A 23,079-nucleotide genomic window follows, 5' to 3' on the forward strand; every position below is an offset into this window, starting at 1 on the left:
TTTATCACCATAGACCATTATTCAACATCTTGTTAGAGCAATTAACTGATATCATTATGCTCTGTTTTATTAGCAGAAGTGGTTGACATGACGATTACCAGGTACCCTATACTGGAAAGTTTATGAGCAGTATGACTGTGTGACCACAAACCACATGACAATATTTATACGCTAATTGCTAATTTGAACTCAGACATATAACCATCAAGTCCTGATGACACGACTGATGGTTCTAACAAAGTTTACACAAAGCGATTATTAATTACTCAATTTCTTCACTTCATAGAACTTATATTTCAGATTTCAGTTAGGCTTGTCAGCAATAACAAAAGCTAAAGAACAAAATGGAATAAATAATTGGTTGCTGTGAGAACCGCCATGTTAGCAACAATTATTCATAGCATAGTCCTATCACTGAGAATCGGGTGCAAGTTCCACTTTGAGGTTTAGTCAAAGCTGGGCACACATTGCATCGTAGAACAGCCACTGATGGCCGATAAATCTATCTCTCTTTTAAGCACTGGACAATTTGACGTCATCTGCTGATTGTCAACGTCATACTAACCCGGCCGTATGGTCATTAAAAACAATCTGTTGCACGCTCATCATCGACCATTGGTGCAGTGTGTGCCTGCCTTATCAAACTTTATTTGATTAAATATGGTCATGATGACATCACATCATGACCATATATAGGCACATCATGACTATTATATGGGCGTACAAATCTTAATTATTTACATGATTTGAACCCAGACCTCTGACACTGAAAAAATCAAGCACCTTACCCACCAAGCTACGGCTCCACTTACTATATATATACTGTATTGTGTATATATATATTATGCTAGCCAAAAATCAAAACAAAATGAGAAAAACAATTCTTTAATAAAGGGGCCTTGTATGTGACTCATAGCTTCACGATTTGATACAGAAAATGTTCACTTTAGTAACATTTTACCACTTGACGTAGCAGGCAAGTCAACCCAGCATTTTGATTTTATTGCATCGTAAATTTGTCATGAATTTCCCTTCCCAAGGGGCTGATAAGCATAATTATACTGCATACTTCTTGAAATAGCCTTGCTGCATAATAATAGGGGAATATAAGCATGATATAAGTATAGAATAAAGAAAGAGCTGATGCTAGACCTACTTGTACAACATGGATAACCCAATGTAAAATTTAAATTACAATTCACATATTAAAGATGCCCTCTGCCAAAAAATTCGGAAAAATCTAAAAAAAAATCCAACAGTGGGCATATTATTATTAGTGAAGGAAGGGATGGAAAAATGTGCGACCAACGGTCAGATGCATCACGAAGGTCCACGCTTATTCCAGACCACAACTGCGGGGCTACAGCGCTTCATATCTCTTAAGAGAGGTGCTACATAAATGACCAGATTAGATTAGACGTACCATAGTGTACGTATAACAATTGGAGCTGGATGTATTTCAAAAGATAATTTTCATTGTGTTATATGAAACTATGATGATTGACATAGCACTAGGCTACCCTACCACAACACAAAAACAATTATTTTTTTCAATGGAAAAAGGTAAAAATTATTGAGAATAAGTAAATGTGTCTCAATCTCTGTTTATGCTTGACATTAGATTAAATTCACCAATTTCAAATAATAATAAATGGGAAAGTGTGACGTCAAAGCCTAAATATATCTTAGAAGCTAAGTACCGAATCTAATTGACAATAGATGTACTATACATTATGTTTCAATGTCTTAACTAAAGTAAACCTCATTGGTAATTAAACATTTATCTTGCTCGTTCAGGCAAAATATTACAGAGATTCAGCATCCAGGCCAGCGTCGCCGCCAATCATGCGACGAGCATTAAAAGCCCTCCGAGATGTATTAACCACCCTACGAGTCACAAATCACCCGGTCTTTTTGCTGGAATTTGCATCGAGACATTTACGAGTATGGCACTTCCTGACTCCTAAACTCTTTCAAAACATAATTTATATGGAAAGTATTGCATTGAATATTTGATGAAGACATTGTGGATTTTTTTTTTTTTTTTTTTTTTAGGTGTCATAAATCAAATACAGCAGCTGTTTCTTGTTTGTTCGCACCAATGTGATTTAGGTGTAAATCAGCCTATTTATTTTTTTTGGTTCTTAGTTATAAAATTACAAAACAAAAATTATTTATTACCAATGCATAATTTATTTTAGGATTATTTATTTCATACAAAGTATGAACTTCATCCTATATCTATTCAGATCAACATTATGAAACTAAAATGTTTTTGTTTTGTCTTAATACCATATATATTAGAGCTTGGTGAAAAAAAAAATGTAGGTCTTAAACATGAAAGGAAACATTTTTGTTCTTTGAAGCTTATAATTATGAAGATTGATTTAGGCACTAAACTTCTCATTTAGCCCCATTTGGGTCCTTCTGTGGGGTGTAAGTGTTAACACACTGGGCATGGCACAAATCCCAGGTACATGGTTTAAGTTGGCATGTTCTGTTGGATTTATTAATATTTTTTCTATCTGATTTTTGTTTACATAAAATGCCAACATTCCGTCCCCTCAGATTCAGATACTCTTTATTGTACTGTTTTCATGGAAAGTTGTTTTTCCTATTTATAATGGGAAACATATTTAATATTAAGCTACTGTTTTCCACAGGACCCAGTTTTTGCTTTATAGAAGTTTTCAGTGAGTGAAGCTATTTTAATTTGAATACTGAAAGGTAATTCATTGTAAACACTCCAAGCTAAAATGCCATTATAACATTACTCACTTGCATACCCCATTGTGGAAAGAAGTTTACGATACGATCAGCATAACATTGCCAATGTATCATTATGAAGCCAAGTGGGAATACGGGAATGGTGCCGCTGGGATCTCCATGTTTGTTGATTGTCAAGAAAAAAGTGGTCATTTCATTTGTAGGATAAAACCAATGAGTATTTTAGCTTGATATTTTGACAATGGTTGCTACTTATTGAGAAAGTTCTTTATTAAGAATTACTGGTGATATGCTAACTAGTAAACATTGCTGCATGCTTGGGAAATGCATTAGACCATTTTATTGCATAATCCAAGTAATTTGAATTTTACAATGGTGACATGATTCCTACTGTTGAAGTACTAGGGAACGAGATAATACAACTAAATATCCCTTTGTGACTTCTAACTACACTACAATACTCTTGAGTCAAGTCATTTATATCTCGCTAATATCTGCATATTCACACAACATAGGGCATGAATAAACTCAGCTGTCCCTCTCTTGGTCGTCATGGTGACAATTTCACACTTCAATCAGCTGTTCTTTGATTGGAGGGAAGTAAATGTTTAAAATTTAGTTCCTTTCCAGTGAGCAAATGCTCCATGTACTTACATACATTTTTAATAAAACATAATTAATGGAGTATTAAAGGAAATGGGACAAAAACGCTAAACTCAGATTAATCATTAAAGAAATTACTGTCTTTTAATTAGAAAAATGCGGTGAGAATTTGGTTTACTAAAGCTTGATGATAAACGCCATACCCACCCAAACGTGACTCATGACAATTGCATGAGAACATGAGGCATATTGATATTTTCCAGTGAACAAGTTTACAGAAGCTGTATTTAATCTTGTTTAATGGCCTAAATGCAGACAGTGTTGACAAAATGCAAACAAGACAAAGAAACTGAATGCAATCTTGGTAACCATAGTTTGCCATATATTATTATAAGATGGGCCATGTAAAAAAAACTTAATGATTGAGAGCAGCTTAGCTCAGTCGACGAATGTGGTGGTAGCCACTGTGTGTGTGCTGAACTGTGGAGATCTCTTGGTCCCCGGTTCAATTCCCATCGCTGCCTCTCCTTGTGTTTCAGCTGGAGGGCTGAAATACAAGTTACAATAGCACACCGTCTTTGAAATGAGACGTTTAAGCCGTTGGCCCCGTGTGCATTTACGGCCCATAATCAGGGATACGTATTATGTGAAAAATTCAGCAATATATGTGGCAAAGACAAGCCAAAACAGTCACTCGTCGCAAAAATCGATTTTGAGTCATTAATACAGTGTTAGAGAGTAAAATAATAGCTATAAAATGGTAAAAAAATCATTCAAATCGGACATTTCCTTATGAAGCTACAAGCGTTTAATCACACAGCTGTTTAAAGAACAATATTTGAGAAATCAGCCTTCAAAGTTTAAGATTTCAGATTTCATCTTTAAATCCTTAAAAATTGTTGTTTTAACATTGAAAATGGGGAAAATAACAGCATAGAATGATGTATAGATATATAAGTTTAGTTTAGTGCAATAAAATACATTTTTAAAAATTTGACATTCCAGCATGTTTTGGCCATTTTCTCTGTAACACGATTTGCGACGAGTGACTGGTTTGGCTTGTCTTTGCCACATATTCTGTATTAACACACACTTAGGAAGACTTAACCAAGTCAGGGAGTTTGCATTTGACTTTATTGCGCAGTAAAATAATCCTAGTTATTCTTCCAGGGCAACATTCACTCGGTTAAGCTTACAGTGAGTAATGTAATGTAAGTAGTTTATTGCATTGACCGAAAAACTGCAATCCAGACAGGTATTAACTAGTATGAATGTTAAAAGTAGAGTATTTTCCAAGACAGGACTATGTACCCATTTCTTTCATCCAGTCCCACTGTGGGATAAAAACCTTTCCTGTGTCTCAATCAAGGGACCCCCTGGATCAGGGACATTAGCACCCACAAATATATGTGGTGCTCTACATACAGTGTATGCATTTTGTTATATGTTTACGCTTTTTGGACCAACAATATCCAAGGAATGGGGCGTGGTAGAAAGATCCATAGTAAAGCATACATAAAGTAAACAATTTAAAAACTACTTAAATATGATTATTATTCCCAAATTTATTATTATGTCTGACTGATTTCACAATATTTTTACTATACACCTGGGTACATTCAAACTGTTAGCAAACAAATTTAGATTTTGGGAAATTATTATCAGCAGTCAGAGAAAGATGGATTAACTCCCCCGGGGAGTGGCGAAGCTGGTGCAATGCGCATGAATACCCTGGAATCCAGTGACCAGGGAAACGAAAGCTCTTTGGCTTTCTGGTATTAATGTAGGTGCTACATAAACACAAATATTATTAATAGTATTTTTTTTTAATATAATGCTTTTATCAGCCAATCAAAAAAATGCAAATTATGTTAGAGCTATTAATAACGTGTAGACTTCAACACTAACCAACATTTCTGTTGTTTTATGTTTTAAAGACCACTTTTTTAACATGATAGTTAAGTATTTTATAATATTCATAACTATTACCATTAGCTTTCCCATAATGCAACAGTATCCACAAGACAAAAAGCGAATTGCCATGTATGGAACAACAACTAAAATCAGTTTTACGCAAATGTTTTTGGTTTACACCGCAGGCTTAAACTGGTGGCTCAAGGGACTAGAGAGGTCATCTGTTCCCGCAAATTAGAAGAACCTGAAAAGGCCTACCGCAGTTAACTGATCAATAGGAAACTGTATGATATATATTTAGTCATTATAGCCTGTATTGTTTCCTAAAGACAAAGGAAGGTCAACTTAGGTCATATCCACTAAATGGAACTTGATAGGCCTTATTTTTGATGTGATTTATGAATTTTGTAAGGTGATCCAGCTTAATTTGATTAATTCTCCACTTCCCTAACAGGTTAAACTGTCCCACTGTCATCATCTCAATTGCCAAGTTTTGTCAAAGTTTGACTGATGGGTGGCTACATATAAAATACATTTATAGTAAACTATGAAATGAGCAATATCAACATAACAATGGTATTAAAATGATCAATAGATAACAGGGTAATGGTGTTTTGTTATTCATTAATGTATAATTATAATTGATAATGACAATGAAAATGATGATGAGAACAATGAAGATGATTAATGAAAATGATAAAAGTATTTATAAGCATACTGAGAAGTTGAAAATGAATTTATATTAAATTTGTAAAATGAACAGTATTAACATAACAATGGCATTAAATTGCTCAGTAGATAACAGGGTAATGTTGTTTTGTTATTCATTAATGTATAATTATATATGATGATTGATGAAAGTGATTTAGACACTGATAAGCCTACTGAGAAGTTGGTATGGATATTCAAGATAATGATGACAATTAATATGATGATGAGGTTATTAGTGAAATGTGATGACAGATGATGTTGATTCACTACATCTGAATTCTTCTTCTTCTGGCATGCTGCCACCTTCAACATGCTGAAGATTCTGCAGCTTAATGTGTGCATTTGGCTGGGGCCAGGCTGCCTGATGTTTATGTTTTCTCTTTTCTTCCGCTACTTGTGCATTCTAGTTAATGTTTGTCTCTTCAACCTTCAGACACCTCTCTGACATTCATTAAAGACAGGAAAACCCAATTTACGTACATTTTGTGTTGTGTAAGTATGTTTTATTTTGTTTTGTTTTTTTTGGGGGGGGGAGGGGCACTGTATTTTTTTAATTTTTTTATTTTTTTTAATTTTTTATTTAAATATTTGTTTTTTAAATAAAAATACTAACCAATTATTAGTTGTTGTTTTCATTGTATTACATGCTAAAATATTGTAACATATTTTCTTCTGCTGTTCTTTTTCTCTTTCTCCTTGCCCTTTTTCGGGATAAAACTGTAACACTGACACATAACTACTGTATGTTTACCAAAGAACTTTGTAACAGTAACCTACTTTTCCATATGCAAATCAAGGTCTGTGACAACCCACAAACAGCACCTGTCCTAAAACACCTGTGATCCAGTTCCAGCTTTAAATCAATCCACAACCCCAGACTTCCAATTACCTCTCAGTGTAAAGACACTTAATGTTTAGCAGATAGTATTATGTAAATCAGAAATAGAACAGTTGTTTTCTTTTGATTGGCTTTCATGCGATTGGCTTTCATGCATCATCACCTAGAGAAGTTTCAAGCTGATCAGTACATCATTTGTTGATGTAAAAACAAATCTGCACCAGAAAAGCAGAATTATGTGACCTGTTTTCACGTATTTAGATATGTGAGACAATAAAATTAGTATGTAAATGTGTCATTGGCCTACTTGTATGCTAAGTAAGATGCTTGCTTTCCAATCCCAGAGTCCTAGGTAATACTTGGTTATTGTGTCCATATGATAAATAATATACTCTTCAATAAAACAACCAAAAAATGACATTTTCATCTATCAAAGAATTCTACAACCTTTAATTTCCACGATCAAAGATGCCCGAAAAACACAGGCCGATATAAAATGCACTGATATAGCTAGATAACAATATTGACTTAGTGTCTGTGCTGGTTTCACATGTGTTTATCATCCTGGTCCACGTTAATGGTTTTTGTCTGTAACTTTGAAAGGCATAGGAATTCAATAAACTGAAATTAAGAATCCCATAATTAGCTAACTCATCAGTAACTTTAGGCATACTGAAAATTGTACAAAATAATTAACAATTATAGAGGGCTCCCTTTCAATAGCCTGTGCTCCTGGTTACATTGGTATTTTGATCACAAAGTCAACAGTGAAAAAAACCAGATATAGTTTTTCATTAAAACTATTCACTTATGACCAGACAGAAAAATAAATAAATATAGACTTCTTACCAGGTTCACAGAGTTGTTTTTCTCGTGGAAGTTGGTTCAAGAGCAGTGCCAAGCGAGCCCATAGCGTGTGAGAACTCTACACAATGGAAAATACAAACCAAATATTACATCTCATTTATTTATTTTTTGTTTTTGTTGAGGTATAATAATTAAGATCAATTACTGTATAAAACATTATAATAAAAAACTCAAAAGAAAACTAGATTAAAACTGGGGTAGCCAGAAATACTAAAGTTAATTCTACTGGAGTCAATCAAAATAACACACATACTGGAGTGTATTATTTATACTACAGTATAGTGGTAGTGTAATTAACAGTGATTGTAGTGGTTTGTGAAGGTTATGGGAGAGCAGTAGTAGTAGCAGCAGCAGCTTAAAGTAGCAGAAGCAGTTGTAGTGTAATAGTTGCAGTGGTAATGTTGACACTTTCTTTATGAAAATATATATCAAAGGTATATTTATTTCAATAACAGAAAGCAGCCAAAGGCTGAAATTAATGGCTCTTCAAAATCGCAAACAATTAAAATTAGCACAATACCAATGTGCAACTATTATTAGGGGAATATAGTGTTATTTATTCATTTGAACACTGTATACATTTTATTTAAAACCCTGTTTTTCAAAGTGTTTCATTACACACTGGGTAATATACAGTACTCTTGATTAAGCGCTGCGGCACTCATTCAAGAGTGGCGCTTATTCAAGCATTTACGGTATATCACCACACTCTGAAAGAAGGATATTCTGTTGAGAATTAGATGTCAGGCTTAATTCCTCATGAACTTTTCCAATGATATTAGTAGTTGTAGTAGTAGCAGCAGCATCAGTGGTGGTAGTAGAGGTCGTAATGGTGGCGGTAGCGCAGTATGTAGTAGCAGGCAGGGGTGGACCGAGTAGGGGCATGGGGAAAAGTTCCCCCCGTTATGCCACTAAATTTTAAAAATTTCAATGCATATTTATATTATTATTTTTTTTTTAATAGTTTTATTTAATGAGGGAAACCCTGATCAGTTATACAAAAAACTGCTTTACACAGGGGCCCCCAACCACCAATAAAAAAAAATACAGACATAAAAATTCATTTAAATCACCAGTATATAAAAAGTTAGGAATCACACAATAAAAACCAGCTTACAATTGAATTAAAACAGTTAACTATGCAACCTACAAATATATGGAATACAACGGCAAGAATTTAACAGGAAAAATTCATGCACAAGTTGGTATAAAGAGTGAATCATATAAGAATTATACACAATTATATGTGCAACTCACTTATCTATTCTAAAACTGTTGTGCCCACCCTACATCCCCCACATTTGAAAAATTCTGGATCTGCCCCTGGCAGAAGCACCAGTATTGTAGAGGTAGTAATGGTAGTAGTATAGCATCAATAGTAATAGAAGTAGTTTGTAGTACCATTTATTTATTTTCTTAATAGTATTAGTAATACTATAGTAATAGCACAGATAATGATACTTTGTAGTGCTTCTTGCTATTATTGGGAAGAAAAATGTGTTCTTACCTGAGCTGTTGTAGTAATAATATCTGAATGACCTCTCAGCCAATCACAGAAAAGCTTTACAATTGGTAACAACTCCTCATTTGCCAATACAGATATCAATTTCTGAATGGTATCTCCTTTATCTAATAAAAAATAATATTTATCATATACCATTAACTAGTTAACATCAATTAACCATCAAAAATCATAAAAGTTAAACAATTAAGATGAACAGAAAAAATCAAGGCCTTCAATTGGGACAATCAAGAGAAGGCAACCAAGAGAAAAGTGGACAACTCAGATAATAGGAAAATGAAGAATAAATAGAAGGAAGGAAAATATGAAAGGAATAACATGACCAGAAAAGATATCATTTAAATAGGAATGTTAGAAAATCCACCCCGCCCCTCCCTAACTTCCCCAAAAGGAGAACAGAAAGTTTTAAAGTACTGTATTTGTTTAGAATGTTTTTAATGATTATACTTATTACCAGAAAGGTACTTATGGAGTATGGTTTTAGCTCTTGTTACTATATTCCATACTTATTGAATAAGTAGAATACTATACAAAATAAATGCATTGTTGCAATTGTTTTTGTAGATCTTTTTGTTGTATATATGACTTATTGAATGAGAAGAAATAAGTCAAACTTCTACAAACCTTCATTCTCTGACATTCTTTCTTTAGGGTCACCATCATCTTTAACGTCTAACGCTTCACCTTTACCTTCGACCACTGATATGTCATTCTCGTATGCCTCAAAGGATGGAGCAAGGCGAATGTTTCGTTTTAAAAAGCTAGTGTTTGGGTTTTGAGAGAAAAGCTGTGACGAGAGATCCTTTAGATTCTGAGCAATTGTAGCAGGGCTTCCTCTGGCACCAGCTGGCATCTGCTCAACCGAAATCTGCAAAGCTGACTTCGTATCTGGGCTCTGATTCCTGTTCTCCTTCGACTTGGAGATCTCAAATTCTTGACTGTCCATAAGAAAATCACTGTCAGACCCAGAGGAGAAAGGTGCACCCTCACTGTGAAGCTCTCCATCAGATGTACTAAAATCTGATTGGCTGCTGATGCTTAGTTCTCCCTCACTGAGGTCATACTGCTCGCTAGAAGATTTGTCCTGATTCAGGTAATGGGCACGGCGCCTTCGAAGAGACTTGCTAGCTTGTTTCTTAGACTCTTTGGAGAGCTTCTTGGATGGGCTAACTGCACCACTGCTGTCTGCATCTTGACTCTGGGAGGGTGTTAATGTATTGCTTGGACTTGTGGGACCAGATTTTACAGTTTCCTCCTCATCATCCTCATCAGTCTCATCTAAAAATATATCATAAACTGATTTATGTGATTAGGGAACAGTAACTAAGAAACTGTAACTAAGCAACTGCAGCTAAGGGATTGTAATTAAGAATGATTTCCATAGTTACCTGACATTTGTATATTGCTATCACAAGCACCAGGTGAGCTGGGATGCTGTACATCATAAAGACCATTCTGGATTCTCATGTTAACATGGTTCAAAAGATGAGAGAAAAGTGCTAACGTGAAGGCAATGGCAGCAGACACATGCTTGGAGCCTATGTACAAAAATACAGGTTGAAAATGTTCAATTATTAAGGTTAATAGAGATAAAATACAAAGATAGAGAAATACTATTTTTAATTCAGTATTTTCTTTTAAATTCTAATTCATCCACCAGCAAGTAACTCACCCATAATACAATGGAAAGATGCTTTATGGTGCTTAGAGAGTTGTCGTAAGAACCGAATGCAGAACCGTGGGATCAGAAGGCAAGCCTTATCCCACCAAGCTATTAACCTCCAATCCAAATATAAAGATTTATTTCTTGCAATGTTTGGGAGTTACAAGAAATACATATTAGCCGAGTAAAATGTATCAAGCAGTGATGTACTAAACAAAGGATTCAGGCAGCCATAGTTCTAGTTGACATTTTGTGAGACTAACTTAAGTTACAAAAGCTAGTGTATACAGTACTTTACAATACAAAACTCTGAAAGTGCTGAGGTTCCTATACAACCTATGATCAATTTATTTTATCAAATAAATATAATCATAATTTAAACAATAATTTATTTAACCCAAAAACAAGGGCTTACCTGCTTTTTGTAGTTTGTAAATTGTCATCAGGGCCATCATGACAACTTTAAATACGACATCGGCTGAGACGTGCTGTTCTCTAATGTCATCTAGATTCTTGAGAATCACCGGTGCCAAGTTACTCTTGGGGTTTGGAGGATAGTACATGCAGAGGTTGAAGTCATGCAGCACAGCTTGGCAAAGGCCGGACAACTCCTGGCTTGTAGGGTTCGACTCGGGCTGCAGAAGATCCTGAAGACGCAGGAACTTTATCAACATATGCTTGATGTCTTTTGGTCTGACAAAAAAGATGGAAAAAATCTTAAAATATGTTGCTCAATGGTTTGTTTTTTTTAACCAGCAGGAATTCATAATTGAAACATTGCATGTAAATATCTTTGTTAATGACTGATATTTAATTAAATTATGTTCAAACATTTACATTGCATCTTGACTAGTGCTTAGTTTGTCAAGTGTGCATAGTACCTAACTGTTCCCTTCCTGTGAATGTGTGCATTATCACACAATATCTACAATGCCTGTCTCTTATACACATCTAGATGTGTATAAGAGACAGTATAAGTGCTGGAAATAATGTTTACACATGAACTGTCAAATTACACACAAAATGTATATTTAAAACATATTTTGCGTTTAATTGAATAACAGTGAGAGTCTGTAAAATAACAGATTTTTTTTGCATTTTTACAAGGAAAAAAAATCTCAATCTGTAATTTTACGTATTTTCAACATAATACGTTACATTGTGCTGTTAATTAACATAACATGATGTAATTTGGGTACGATTACATATCTCACGTCGTAATTTTTTATTACTTGTTTTTTTTTTTTTTTTTTTTTTTTTTTTAAAGAAGAGACACAATTTTCTAATCTGTGAAATAAGAAAGGTGTGAACACGCAGGTTAATGTTAAATTAAAATTCCTAAAACACAAAACGCAGGACTGGAACTTGGAAGAGAAACAGAAGAAGTATAATTTAGTATACAAATACAATAGATCAATACATTTTATTAATTAGTATATATTGTTTGCTGAATGACTGTTGATTGATATTGACAGAATTATCTTATTAATTAATTTAGTACTGATACACTGATTGATTTATTGAATGAGAGCTTGATCTGTTGATTTAATATTAAGACAGCAAAATAAAATATGTTGTAACCTTTGTATGTCTGGGGGTAAATCACGGTTATTCGTTTCCGGTAGGTCCCTAAATTTCTTCCGGTTCCTTTGGAATATCTTAGCAAGGTTGTCACTAGCTCCTTCAAAAGGTATATCAGCCAACATACTGTGGATAATGAACATATTATAGTTGGTATTTTGGTATTATATCTTTAACAGAAAACGTTTGATCAGAATTTGTCTGACAAATTAGACCATTGTCAAACTTCTTAAAATTGGAAAACAAACATAAATAACAGAAAATACTTGACTAAATGTTATCTGTTGAATCCAACAGAAAAAAAAAATCATACTTTTGTCTGTTTAAACTCTGTCCAGATTATCAAATTTTCTTTGACAAAAAACTGTTGCATGCCCATATCTAGTCATGATGTGCCTATATATGGTCATGATGTGATGTCATCATGACTATATTTAGGCACATCACATGTTTTTGTCCAATAAAATTTGACAGTCTGGACAAGGCTTAAGATTCAAAAGACAATGTCTGACCAAACATTGTTGTATCCAACAGACAATTCCTTAAGCCACCAAACCACAGCTCTTATATTCAATCTTTACTCACCATCTTATGTAGTGATAGGTTGCATCTACACTCTGGTGCCTCATGCCAGCAAGTGTGCCGAGCTGGTTGTGAGGCATCCCGATGTCCGGATTATACAGCAAGGCCTGGTGGTAGTAGCGTTGAGCAAGAACTTGACTGCGGTAACCATCAAAATCCTGGTGATAGCGAGCTGAATTGATAAACAAAGAATGATACTTGATGATACAAATCTTTTTCTATTTACTGGTACATAATACTGCAGAGTACAGCATCTCAATATATTTTCCTTTTAATATTTATTTGCCTCAAAAGGGTCTTAGGCAATGATGACCCAACGAGATACCACTACTAAGTTTTATTGCCTTTTCTCCAATTACTGTAATTTGAGAGGTAATATTTCATAATGTTCAAATAATACTGTATGTTGCATAAATTTAAATAAGCTAATCATAATTTAAGGTAATCAAACATTTAAACAAATTAAATATTTTATCAACAGTGTGGTTAGTCCATCCAATTTTATCAGACTTACCTAAATCTCCAAGATAGATGAGGCAGCGATGACATGCTTTCTCTGCCCATTGCTTTGCCTTATCACTTGGTTTTTCAGTCGCCTCAGTTTTATCTACTTCCAAAAAACGAAAAAAACAAATTTTTAATAAATAGGAGGAGCTTGGTGGTTAAGGGCCATGGGTTCAAATCAAATTCAAATTTAAACTCAAGGAGCTAGTCCACACTTTCAACACTTTGAGACTCTGGTGTAAAGCGCTATGTAAATCCAACTATTACCGATATTATTATCATCATGCATGCTTCACCCAATGCAATGATGCTGGAAAACACAACATGTAAAACGCTACACTGCATCAAATTTCTCTGGGACAGCAATGATAGGACCTGTAAATTTTGCGATATCTTCAACTACTAATAATAGTTTTATACAGCTAGGCTAAATTGATCATCCTTACCATAATGACAAGATTTCAACAGTTTTCACTTTTTCTGCATTCCCATTTGTCAGTAAAATTATTTATGTTATACAACCTCTTTAAACAGTAGTTCAGTCCTACCGTGTATAGATATATGACAGATATAATAACATACAGTAGGTCTTATTCTATGTGATTGAAAACATACCCTTTTCGGAGATCATTTCTGAGATGTCGATTAGGTCCACAATGCCTTTGAGATTCAAGTTAAACTCCTTCTGTAGCCTAAGTAGCAAATGATGGTAGAACCCAATAGCAGAGATAAGATGAGTACGATATGCACTTTCCAACGATGATCCACGCCTAACATGCTATAAACAAAGAAAATTATTAATTATAATGATATCAATCACAATAAAATTGCTGTCAACAACAGAAATTTAATAAACAGAATTATGATCATTGATGAAAACATGAAATACAATAAAATTAATAATAAACCAGAGTAGTAGGACCTGAAGACACATTGTTTGATAATCGATCTGTTGCATGCATGTTGTGGCATTACGTTCTCCATAGAATCGCGTCACCCGATGACCGTTGGGCGCAGTAACTGCCCGGCTCCAGACTAGGAATTTTTTTTCCTGTATTTTTTTACTATGTTATAGTACATTTCTTTCTCCTTGTATTAAAAGTACTTGTAGTATTCACAAAATTCATTTCAGTATTTAAACATTCAGTCTACCTTCCTATTTTTCTTGATTACATTAATAACATCATAGTACACTTTCCACCACAGAAATTCCTCTGCCTTTCTTCCAAAAGTTTCTGGTTGAAGAAACATCAATCTCTCGGATAAATCCTTCAATCTAACAAGTATAAAACAAAGACAAAATTATTTTATAATAGTGCTGAAAGTAGTTGGCACAGATCTCAACCTTCAGGTCAGGTGTTTAAAACTCACATTCCATGTTCAAGTTCCCATTTTATTCACTATCCTCAAGTTATACTGTAAACATTGACCCATTCTCTGCCACATCTGATAATAAGCAAGCCATATTTTAATTTTATTTTAACTATAGAATTGGTCAATTAATTTAAAAATCCTTTTATTTAATAATTGCATTATTATCTTGTTTTGTATTTATTGTATTTAACTATTGTAAATATTTTGTTGATGTGGATATTTGCCCTTGATGGCACTCAAAGCTAATAAAATTGAATTTAATTCAAGTTCAAGTTCAAAATTATGACAAATTTTACCACTGGGCTGACATCCCCGATGGCTTGGTGATATGTCCCTGACAGCTTGGCCGACAACTGGCCAACACACTGGCGCAACCATGTTGCATGTTTAAAATGAGCCATCACCCTGAATTTAGAATTTATGTGAACAACAATAGGACATGCTTTAGAAGAGGTGGGAGTCGAGGGAATATTTCCCTAAAATCTCCTAAGTTTTAGCCATTAAATTTCTTTTCTAACTGATTTCAAGATTTGGTTAGACTTTTGGCTGTTGCTGGAAGGGTAAGGTTCGCCTCCACTTGGATCTACCACTGAAATGATGTACTTCGGCATGAGATCATTGCCTTACAATACTTTAGCATGGAATACTAAATTTTTTAATACCAGATGCACTTACCTCATACGTAACTCAATTGTATCACGATCAAATACTGCTCTATGTGCCTGTTTTATTTTGGTTATGTTACTTAGCTTCTTGATAATATCTTGTGCTCCACTATTGGGAAATAAATCAATTCAATATATTATGAATAAATCATCAATTCATAAAAAGATATTTTATTGACATTTATTCCTCTTTTCAGACCTGACAAAACCTATATAAAGACTTCATTCATAAGCAAACATAACAAAATGAACTTTCTGTTGAATCCGACCTAGTCAATCAAATGTGATTTGTACCCAAAATCCACTTGTACAGTATCAACAGTTATGGATGTGTATGTAGGCAGCTTTGCCTCTGTTTTATTTATAAATTTTTGTCTATTTCTTTCACTCCTTTCAACAGCAATCGAACAGGTTTGGGTAGATTTACGTTTCCAATTAAAACTTACCAACTAGGCCTACTACTACTAGGCCACAGTTAATAGATAAGGCCCAATAAAAAAAATGATTAGTTTTGATCATCCTGCCCTTCTATAGTATTGGCAAAAAACATTAGGGAAATTTTTTTTTTTCCATTTCCTTTTTCCATTTTTTTAAGTAAATAGTTAAATTATCTCAAGCATGTATTTTACTTCGAATATCAATGCACCAGCAGAAAACTCAATGGTGATATTTGGATAGTAAAGTAAAAAAAATAAAAAATAAAAAGCCTCACTCCCTCATACATAAGTATATTTAAGCATATTTTAAGTATAAGTGTGCAATACCAAGTTTAATAGTTGCAGCAACAGCCACAATTAACCAATTTTTTTAAAAGCGGAAACAGCCTCCACATAAGTTGGCACTTAAAAAAAAACATAATACAGTATTTTAAAATAAAACGATATGTCTATATATATAATATCGTATATCACACTATCTCGATATTATAGAAGGTTAGGTACTTGCACTACTGGCAACTTCAGGCCCGTACACAGGATTTTTACTGGGTGGGTGCGAATTTGTAGCGAGTGGACCAAAATGGCTAGGCTAGGGGATCGGATGGCTAGGGGGAAGAACCCTGCTGAGGTCGAGGGGAAGAGCTCAAACATTTTTTATTATTTTAGGTTTTATTTAATCGATTTCTGAAGATGCAATTATGAATAGTATTAAATGGTTTTCAGTGGCGGACCCAGCTATTTTAATTAGAGGGGAAGGGGGGGGCCAGTGGTGGTGGGGGCTCCGGTCGGACAGGCCATGGAGCTCCTGTCATCCGACACACGACTAGGTCGTCGATCAAAAATTTGAAAGATAATAATTTGTCTATCCAAATAACGTTATTTGAACGTTAAAAAGAAAATTAACACAATGAGCATAACTGGCATAAAGCACTGAACATAACTAGGGGGCCTAGGCCTAGGAGCTAGCGCTCATTGATTGAAAGCAAACAGACAGTACAACCAACGGCGCTAAAATACTTCTGGCACTCGATCGGTGGCGGCCGAAGTCTACTAGGCCTAGGCATAGGCCTAATCCAGGCCAGCAGCAGCCTAGCTAAGGCTAGTAGCCTCTCTAAGCTTGCCTAAAGCCTAGGCCTAGTATAGTATACCCTGGGCCGGGCTAGGTAGGGGCCTAGCTAGGGCCTAGGCCTATGCCTAAGCTAAGCATACCGAGGGTCTTCTTAGAGAGAGAGTAAAAATGTGCTTACCGACAAATACGTTTTGTCTGCTGCAATTTTTCAATATCTGGTTTAGAAACATTCCTTTTTTCCTTTTCTTCCATTTTGTTAAAGGCCGAAAGAAATCTTACCGAATATTAAGCATATAAATTTATTTATAAGAATGCGATACAACATAAACACGGTACTAATAATAACTAGCCTGGCCCTGCAACAGCACTGAAGTACGTGTGTAGGCTAGGCTAAGCCTCGCTACGCTAGGCTGCTCCTAGATAGGTTGGTCGGTCATAAAAGAACACGCTGTATGTATGGAACGCCATACTGGCAAACATTAGATCTGGAAAATTTACTTAACAAGTGAAGTGATTCATATTCATCGTCCATACTGATTGCTATATCTTCCAAAATTTCTGGTCGCTGCTAAATAGCAGATGCGTGAAGTTAAACCTCCTCCCCTTACGAAAATTCATTCCAATTGGAAATTGAATTGGATTCAATAATTATGAATCAATTGGATTGTAATTGGAATTAATTAGATCCAATTGGTTCCAATTGAGAAAACATATTCCAATTGGAATTTTGGAAAAAATCCTATTGAGATCAATTGGATAACAAATGTCCAATAGGATTTTTTTTATAAATCCAATTGGAATCAATCGGATGACAAATGACCAATTAGAAATTGGAAAAATCCAATTGGACAATTAATCTCCAATTAGAATTTTTTTTAAATCCAATTTGATAATACCAATTGAACTACAAAAACAAATCAAATTGGATTTTCATTTGGATTATAAATATTCAATTCGATTTTTTACTTATTCCAATTGGATAACAAACATGCAATTGGATTGCCTTTAAATTCCAATTGGATAAGAAATATCAAATTGGGTTGTCTTGAAATTCCAATTGGATAGCAAATATCCAATTGGATTGTTTTTTTAATTCCAATTGGAAGAGAAATATTTGATAGGAATGTTTTAAAATTCCAATTGGATAATGAATATCCAATTGGATTGTCTTTAAACTCCAATAGGATAACAATTATAGAATTAGATTGTCTTTAAATTCCAATTGGATAACAATTATCCAATTGGATTGTGTTAATTCCAATTGGGATTAATTTGACCAATCAGAATGCAGTATTAACAGGTTTCTTGACGACTGCTTGATAAAAGTAAAGTTAAAATGCGCCATTTTTGCACAATGGGTGAGAGCATATGGCAGGCTGTCCTGCTCTGAGTTGTTTTTGTTCACAAAAAGTAAGTATTTTATCAATTTTATGTTCAAATTCATAAACTATTAATATAATAAGACTGGTCCTTTCTTCATAGCGGCTCAACATCGGCAGAATTGGCTTAACTATTATAAGCTTCAAGCTTTTCATCGACCCACTATCATCAAGCAAGTATCAAGCAAATAACTACCTGCAATTTTAATAAATTGAATACTTATGTTATCGGTTGAAATTTGTCTCTGTATACTGAATGACACATTCAATGCAGATTTCCATAGTTAGACTCTATTTTCTATAGTATCTCAAAAATTACTTGACAATAATTGCTTTATAAGTCAATCGTCGTCTTTTATATGTATGTATTGTATTGAATCTGCTGGTGTTTGCTTAGTACAGTATTGTAAAATGTTTGATACATAGCTGTGCATGCATTAGCTGTACATATAAGAATGACTGTTGCTAGCTAGCTACAGAAATTGTAGTATTGTTCTCTGATACGATAATAATTAAATTCAATTAAATTTATTACAAATGAAAATACATCATTTGGATTTAAATTGTGTCCTGTTATTTCATTAGTATCTGTGTATCGAAATTGGTGGCATACAGCTGCCACCGAATCCTAACGCTCCTCATAATTGTCCTGACAGACGGAGGTGTTACGTTCATGCAGGGAGATATTTTACCATTCAGAAAACACACCAAAATTTAGAATGAAGTTCTTAGATGTGTTTGAGTAAGTTACCTGAAACTTAATAATTAACACAAGAATGCAAAGAATGAAAGCCAAAATTACATTTAACATTTTATTTGCACTACATGCTGTTTTATGAGGGAAATGTTCAATCCTTAGGTGCTAGGTCAAAAATGGTTGAAATGGTACATTTGGTGGAACTATTTGTGTGGTATCTTAATTAGCAAGTATGAAACTTATCATATTTTACGAGTCATGTTGGTTTATAAAAACAATCAATAGTTATAATTGTGCATTGAAATTCCAATCGAACTAATCCTTTTTTTCTGGTGAAGTTACAATGTATACACATAAACTGTGAACGTTAAAGAAAACTCTTTCCCATCCAGATTACAACCCAACAATTGGACCACTGGCGGTTCGTTAATAGGCCCTTCAAATCTGTTAACAGCAAATGATTTTCACTTTTTTTGACATAGTTGAACAGCAGAAGTTCTCGAAACACTGCGAATAACAACTTATCAGTATGATACACCTCCATCTTTAGCATTTGAAACGACAAGAATGTCTCCGATGAGATACTATTAATTACATCACATTATGTTAGAGACGTTAAAGAGGAATCATACCAGAATGAGACTTAGTGAATAAAGAGGCGCCTTAACCAAATTAGGTCACGTAAACTTCATTCAAATTTCGAACTCAATTAAGAACAACTAGTTTCACACATTCCTATATGCTTGAAGATCTAAATCACCAAACAATTATCAACTATTCAATAGTATCCTACATCCTTGTCTTAATGTATTAAATGACAAGAGAATCTCCAAAGATATACATTTTGATTAGTAATTATGCTTGTAAGAAAATGAACAGTAAACTGCTGTAATGTGTTAATAAATAATGTGTCTAGACCTAGCACGTCCCACATTGTATAACATTTGAAATTACATTAATAACAGTACAGTCAAATATATATAAAACTATTACATTTTACAACTCTAAAAATAGCATACGGTACATTAAAATGTGCAGTACTTGGAACTTACAAAATCTTATTCAAACATTACAATAAAATACAAATTTTTACTATACAGTGCATCAATTCAAACAGTTAAATAGCATCAAAATCTCTTAATTTAGCTACCGCCAATATTCAAACAATTACAGTTACTTAAATTTTAAAAATCAGTCAACAATCAACAGTTTATTCGAAACGTCCTATATGAAACGACAAGAGAGAACCTCCAAAGATATACAATTTGATTAGTAATTATGCTTGTAAGAAGCCAAACAGTAAACTGTTGTAATGTTTTACTACATAGCGCATTTAGACCTACTGTAGCACGTCCCACGATGTGTAATATTTAAAATATATTAATAACAGTACAGATAAATATATATTAAACTTTACAACTCTAAAAATAGTATACATTAAAATGTGAAGTACTCACTGAATTTACAAAATCTTATTTAAACATTACATTAAAATATAATTTTATACTACACAGCGCAACAATTTAAACAGTTGAGTAGTATCAAAATCTCTTAATTTAGCTAGCGCAAGTATTCAAACAATTACAAAATTACTTAAATTTAAAAAATCCATCAACAATCAACAGTTTATTGAAACGTTCTTCACAATTTAATATATATTTTATTACAATTAAAAAACAATTAAAATCTCTTAACATTTCTATTCATCTAGCTAAGCCGCAGACCCATCAATAGCTATTTGAGATTGCTCTCTTAAACTGAATGGAACCTCAATTCCATACAGTGGACCATATACATATACGCTATTACCATGGAGGATGATGTAACCAAACTGCTGAGAGAATTATTATGTAATTACATAAATTTGTGTCATATAGTCAACAGAGCTGATTACACTCATCAGATGAATGAGTATAACTGTTAACAATATGAAGGGAGGGCTTGAATAAAATGACTGAGAAGCAGACAAACAATGAACAATAGACATTTGATGTCATCATCATCATCTTTCCATCTGTCCCCTCAAGGGGGGGGGGGGGGGGGGGGGTGGGGTTGGGGGGGGGGGGGGTCAGGTCGTGTTGACACTACTTTCCATTCTCCCCTGTCACCAACTCTTCTCAGATCAACCATTCTACTATCGTCTCGGACACAATCAATCCAGCGCTTTCTTGGTTTGATTAGTCATATATTAGGGTAAAAAAATGTTTATGTTTTAATAAACAGTTTCATAAACATAAATTAATTTTGTCACGTGACCGTGTATTGTAAATCTTTATTTACACATATTCTTGTTTTAAATATGCTTATTGGAATATCCAAACAAATACATACAAAGTTCCATTCTGTTTAAATATAGCGTAATTCTCTGTATCAGATATGTTTAAGTTGAACCTTGCAATAGATTGTAATTGCAACTATTTTGTTTTCGTGTAGCCCATAATAATTTTCCATTATGCTAAGCAGAAGGATAATACTTCTTGAGACTGCAAGTATACATAGTAATAATAGTAGATATAGGTCTTACTACATGAAAAGATTTGTATGGTTTTTTTTTCTCAAAACACGCGCGACAAAGCATCGCACTTGTGTCCATGTGAACACACTCACGCTATTCTGATGTGTTCAGTGTGGTAATTTTTTCATCAATAACGTATGTCGTCGCGTTGGTAACTTGCCAGCTGCTATTAGCATCACTTCAGTCCTCAGATATGGCTGGTTTGTACCAAACCAGATGCTGTTTGTGCCTTTGAAAGTGAAACACAAAACGTTTTTATAACCAATAAGAAAAAGATTAAATTCCATTAACAAAAAACATAACACATGATTTACTGTCATATTGAGGATATTTTGAGAACAATGATTCAAATGTGTCCTCCTGAAATGAAACTTTGTCTTAGATATTAAAGTGCTGTCTGATTGAAAGTGTTATGTATTGTGGTGTAGTGTAGACACTGCTTGTGATAATAACAGCTGTGAATATGTGTGGTGCTCACTATGTATGCCATATGTACTTGACAATTTCATCGTTACTTCATCAAATTATAATCATTATCAAAACTCACCTCTGTTGCGTTGCTGATAGAATTAGGCGTTTTTATTCCATTTTTCCACATTAAGCTGGCCTAAAAGTATTTAATAAAAATGTTTGACGATTGCAACAATTTCTAGCAGATTAATAAATAATAAAATGAAAGAGCATAATTACATTCAGTGAAAATACAGATATAGTTTTTAGTCATTTGAGCAGTCATCGTCAAAAACTCAACATTACCTTTACATATTCTGGAAATAGAGCGTTGCCATCAAGTACAAGATTTTATTACTCTATTTCATACTTTCACTAGCCCATGCATAATACTAGCTCAAAATTATATTTCTGAAGTTGATTCTCTATGACTTTGTATTATATGTGTTTACAATATACTATTATTTACTTTTTTTTTTACTGATCACGTTACTGAACACAAGTAACAACCTACCTCTTTATCAAAAACCACGTAGATCAGGAATATGAAAAATCCCTGTAATCCATTTATTATACAAAACAGGTACTCCATAAGGAATGAAACTGAGAAAAATGGACCAATGAGCCATGAAATTCCAAACAGTGGAATTAGTATCAAGGCACCCTTTAATGATTTCCTGAAATGTAATGTAATTTTTTTTTACAATGAAGCCAAAAACTCATAAGAACTTCTTAATGTGCTCATAAAGTTTTTAGAAATGATTATTTTTGTCTTCATTCTAGTTGTATACTACTCTATTACGCTTGATTCTCTGTAATTAAAAACAATATTGTTATTTTTATTATCTTAATTCAAGGTGACAATTTTATTGTTCACAAGTATACAATTGATGTTCGTACACCATACAGTCATTTTTAATGCTTTTTGTTTACAAAAAAAAAGAATTTAATTCGTTTACTGTAATTGTTGTAGTAGCTGTC

At 33.8% G+C, this 23,079-nt stretch overlaps 2 protein-coding genes across 10 annotated transcripts in view; both read right to left on the reverse strand.

Moving 5' to 3' along the window:
- The window catches only part of LOC117110925 (protein SMG5-like), a 36,831-nt gene extending 19,361 nt beyond the window's left edge, over window positions 1-17,470 (reverse strand). The window contains exons 1-12 of the mRNA XM_033253775.1: window positions 17,236-17,470; window positions 15,562-15,660; window positions 14,665-14,788; window positions 14,128-14,290; window positions 13,523-13,615; window positions 13,012-13,180; window positions 12,427-12,552; window positions 11,261-11,538; window positions 10,571-10,720; window positions 9,807-10,460; window positions 9,168-9,289; window positions 7,643-7,718 (exon numbers count right to left, since the gene is read on the reverse strand). Coding sequence (XP_033109666.1) covers window positions 7,643-7,718; window positions 9,168-9,289; window positions 9,807-10,460; window positions 10,571-10,720; window positions 11,261-11,538; window positions 12,427-12,552; window positions 13,012-13,180; window positions 13,523-13,615; window positions 14,128-14,290; window positions 14,665-14,788; window positions 15,562-15,660; window positions 17,236-17,309 — 2,128 coding nt within the window. The 5' untranslated portion in view covers window positions 17,310-17,470. The remainder of the gene's footprint in view (window positions 1-7,642; window positions 7,719-9,167; window positions 9,290-9,806; window positions 10,461-10,570; window positions 10,721-11,260; window positions 11,539-12,426; window positions 12,553-13,011; window positions 13,181-13,522; window positions 13,616-14,127; window positions 14,291-14,664; window positions 14,789-15,561; window positions 15,661-17,235) is intronic.
- A 3,718-nt stretch (window positions 17,471-21,188) lies between these two features.
- Window positions 21,189-23,079, reverse strand: part of LOC117110909 — a 79,191-nt gene continuing 77,300 nt past the window's right edge. For all 9 annotated transcript variants that reach the window (XM_033253738.1, XM_033253737.1, XM_033253733.1 and 6 more), the window contains 3 exons: window positions 22,613-22,775; window positions 22,196-22,255; window positions 21,189-21,877 (listed from right to left, as the gene is read on the reverse strand). In XM_033253738.1, coding sequence (XP_033109629.1) covers window positions 21,836-21,877; window positions 22,196-22,255; window positions 22,613-22,775 — 265 coding nt within the window. In that variant the 3' untranslated portion in view covers window positions 21,189-21,835. The remainder of the gene's footprint in view (window positions 21,878-22,195; window positions 22,256-22,612; window positions 22,776-23,079) is intronic.

This window comes from Anneissia japonica, unplaced genomic scaffold (genome assembly GCF_011630105.1).
Source record: "Anneissia japonica isolate Jap-2015-1 unplaced genomic scaffold, ASM1163010v1 scaffold277_len1293397_cov203, whole genome shotgun sequence".
Taxonomy (NCBI): domain Eukaryota; kingdom Metazoa; phylum Echinodermata; class Crinoidea; order Comatulida; family Comatulidae; genus Anneissia; species Anneissia japonica.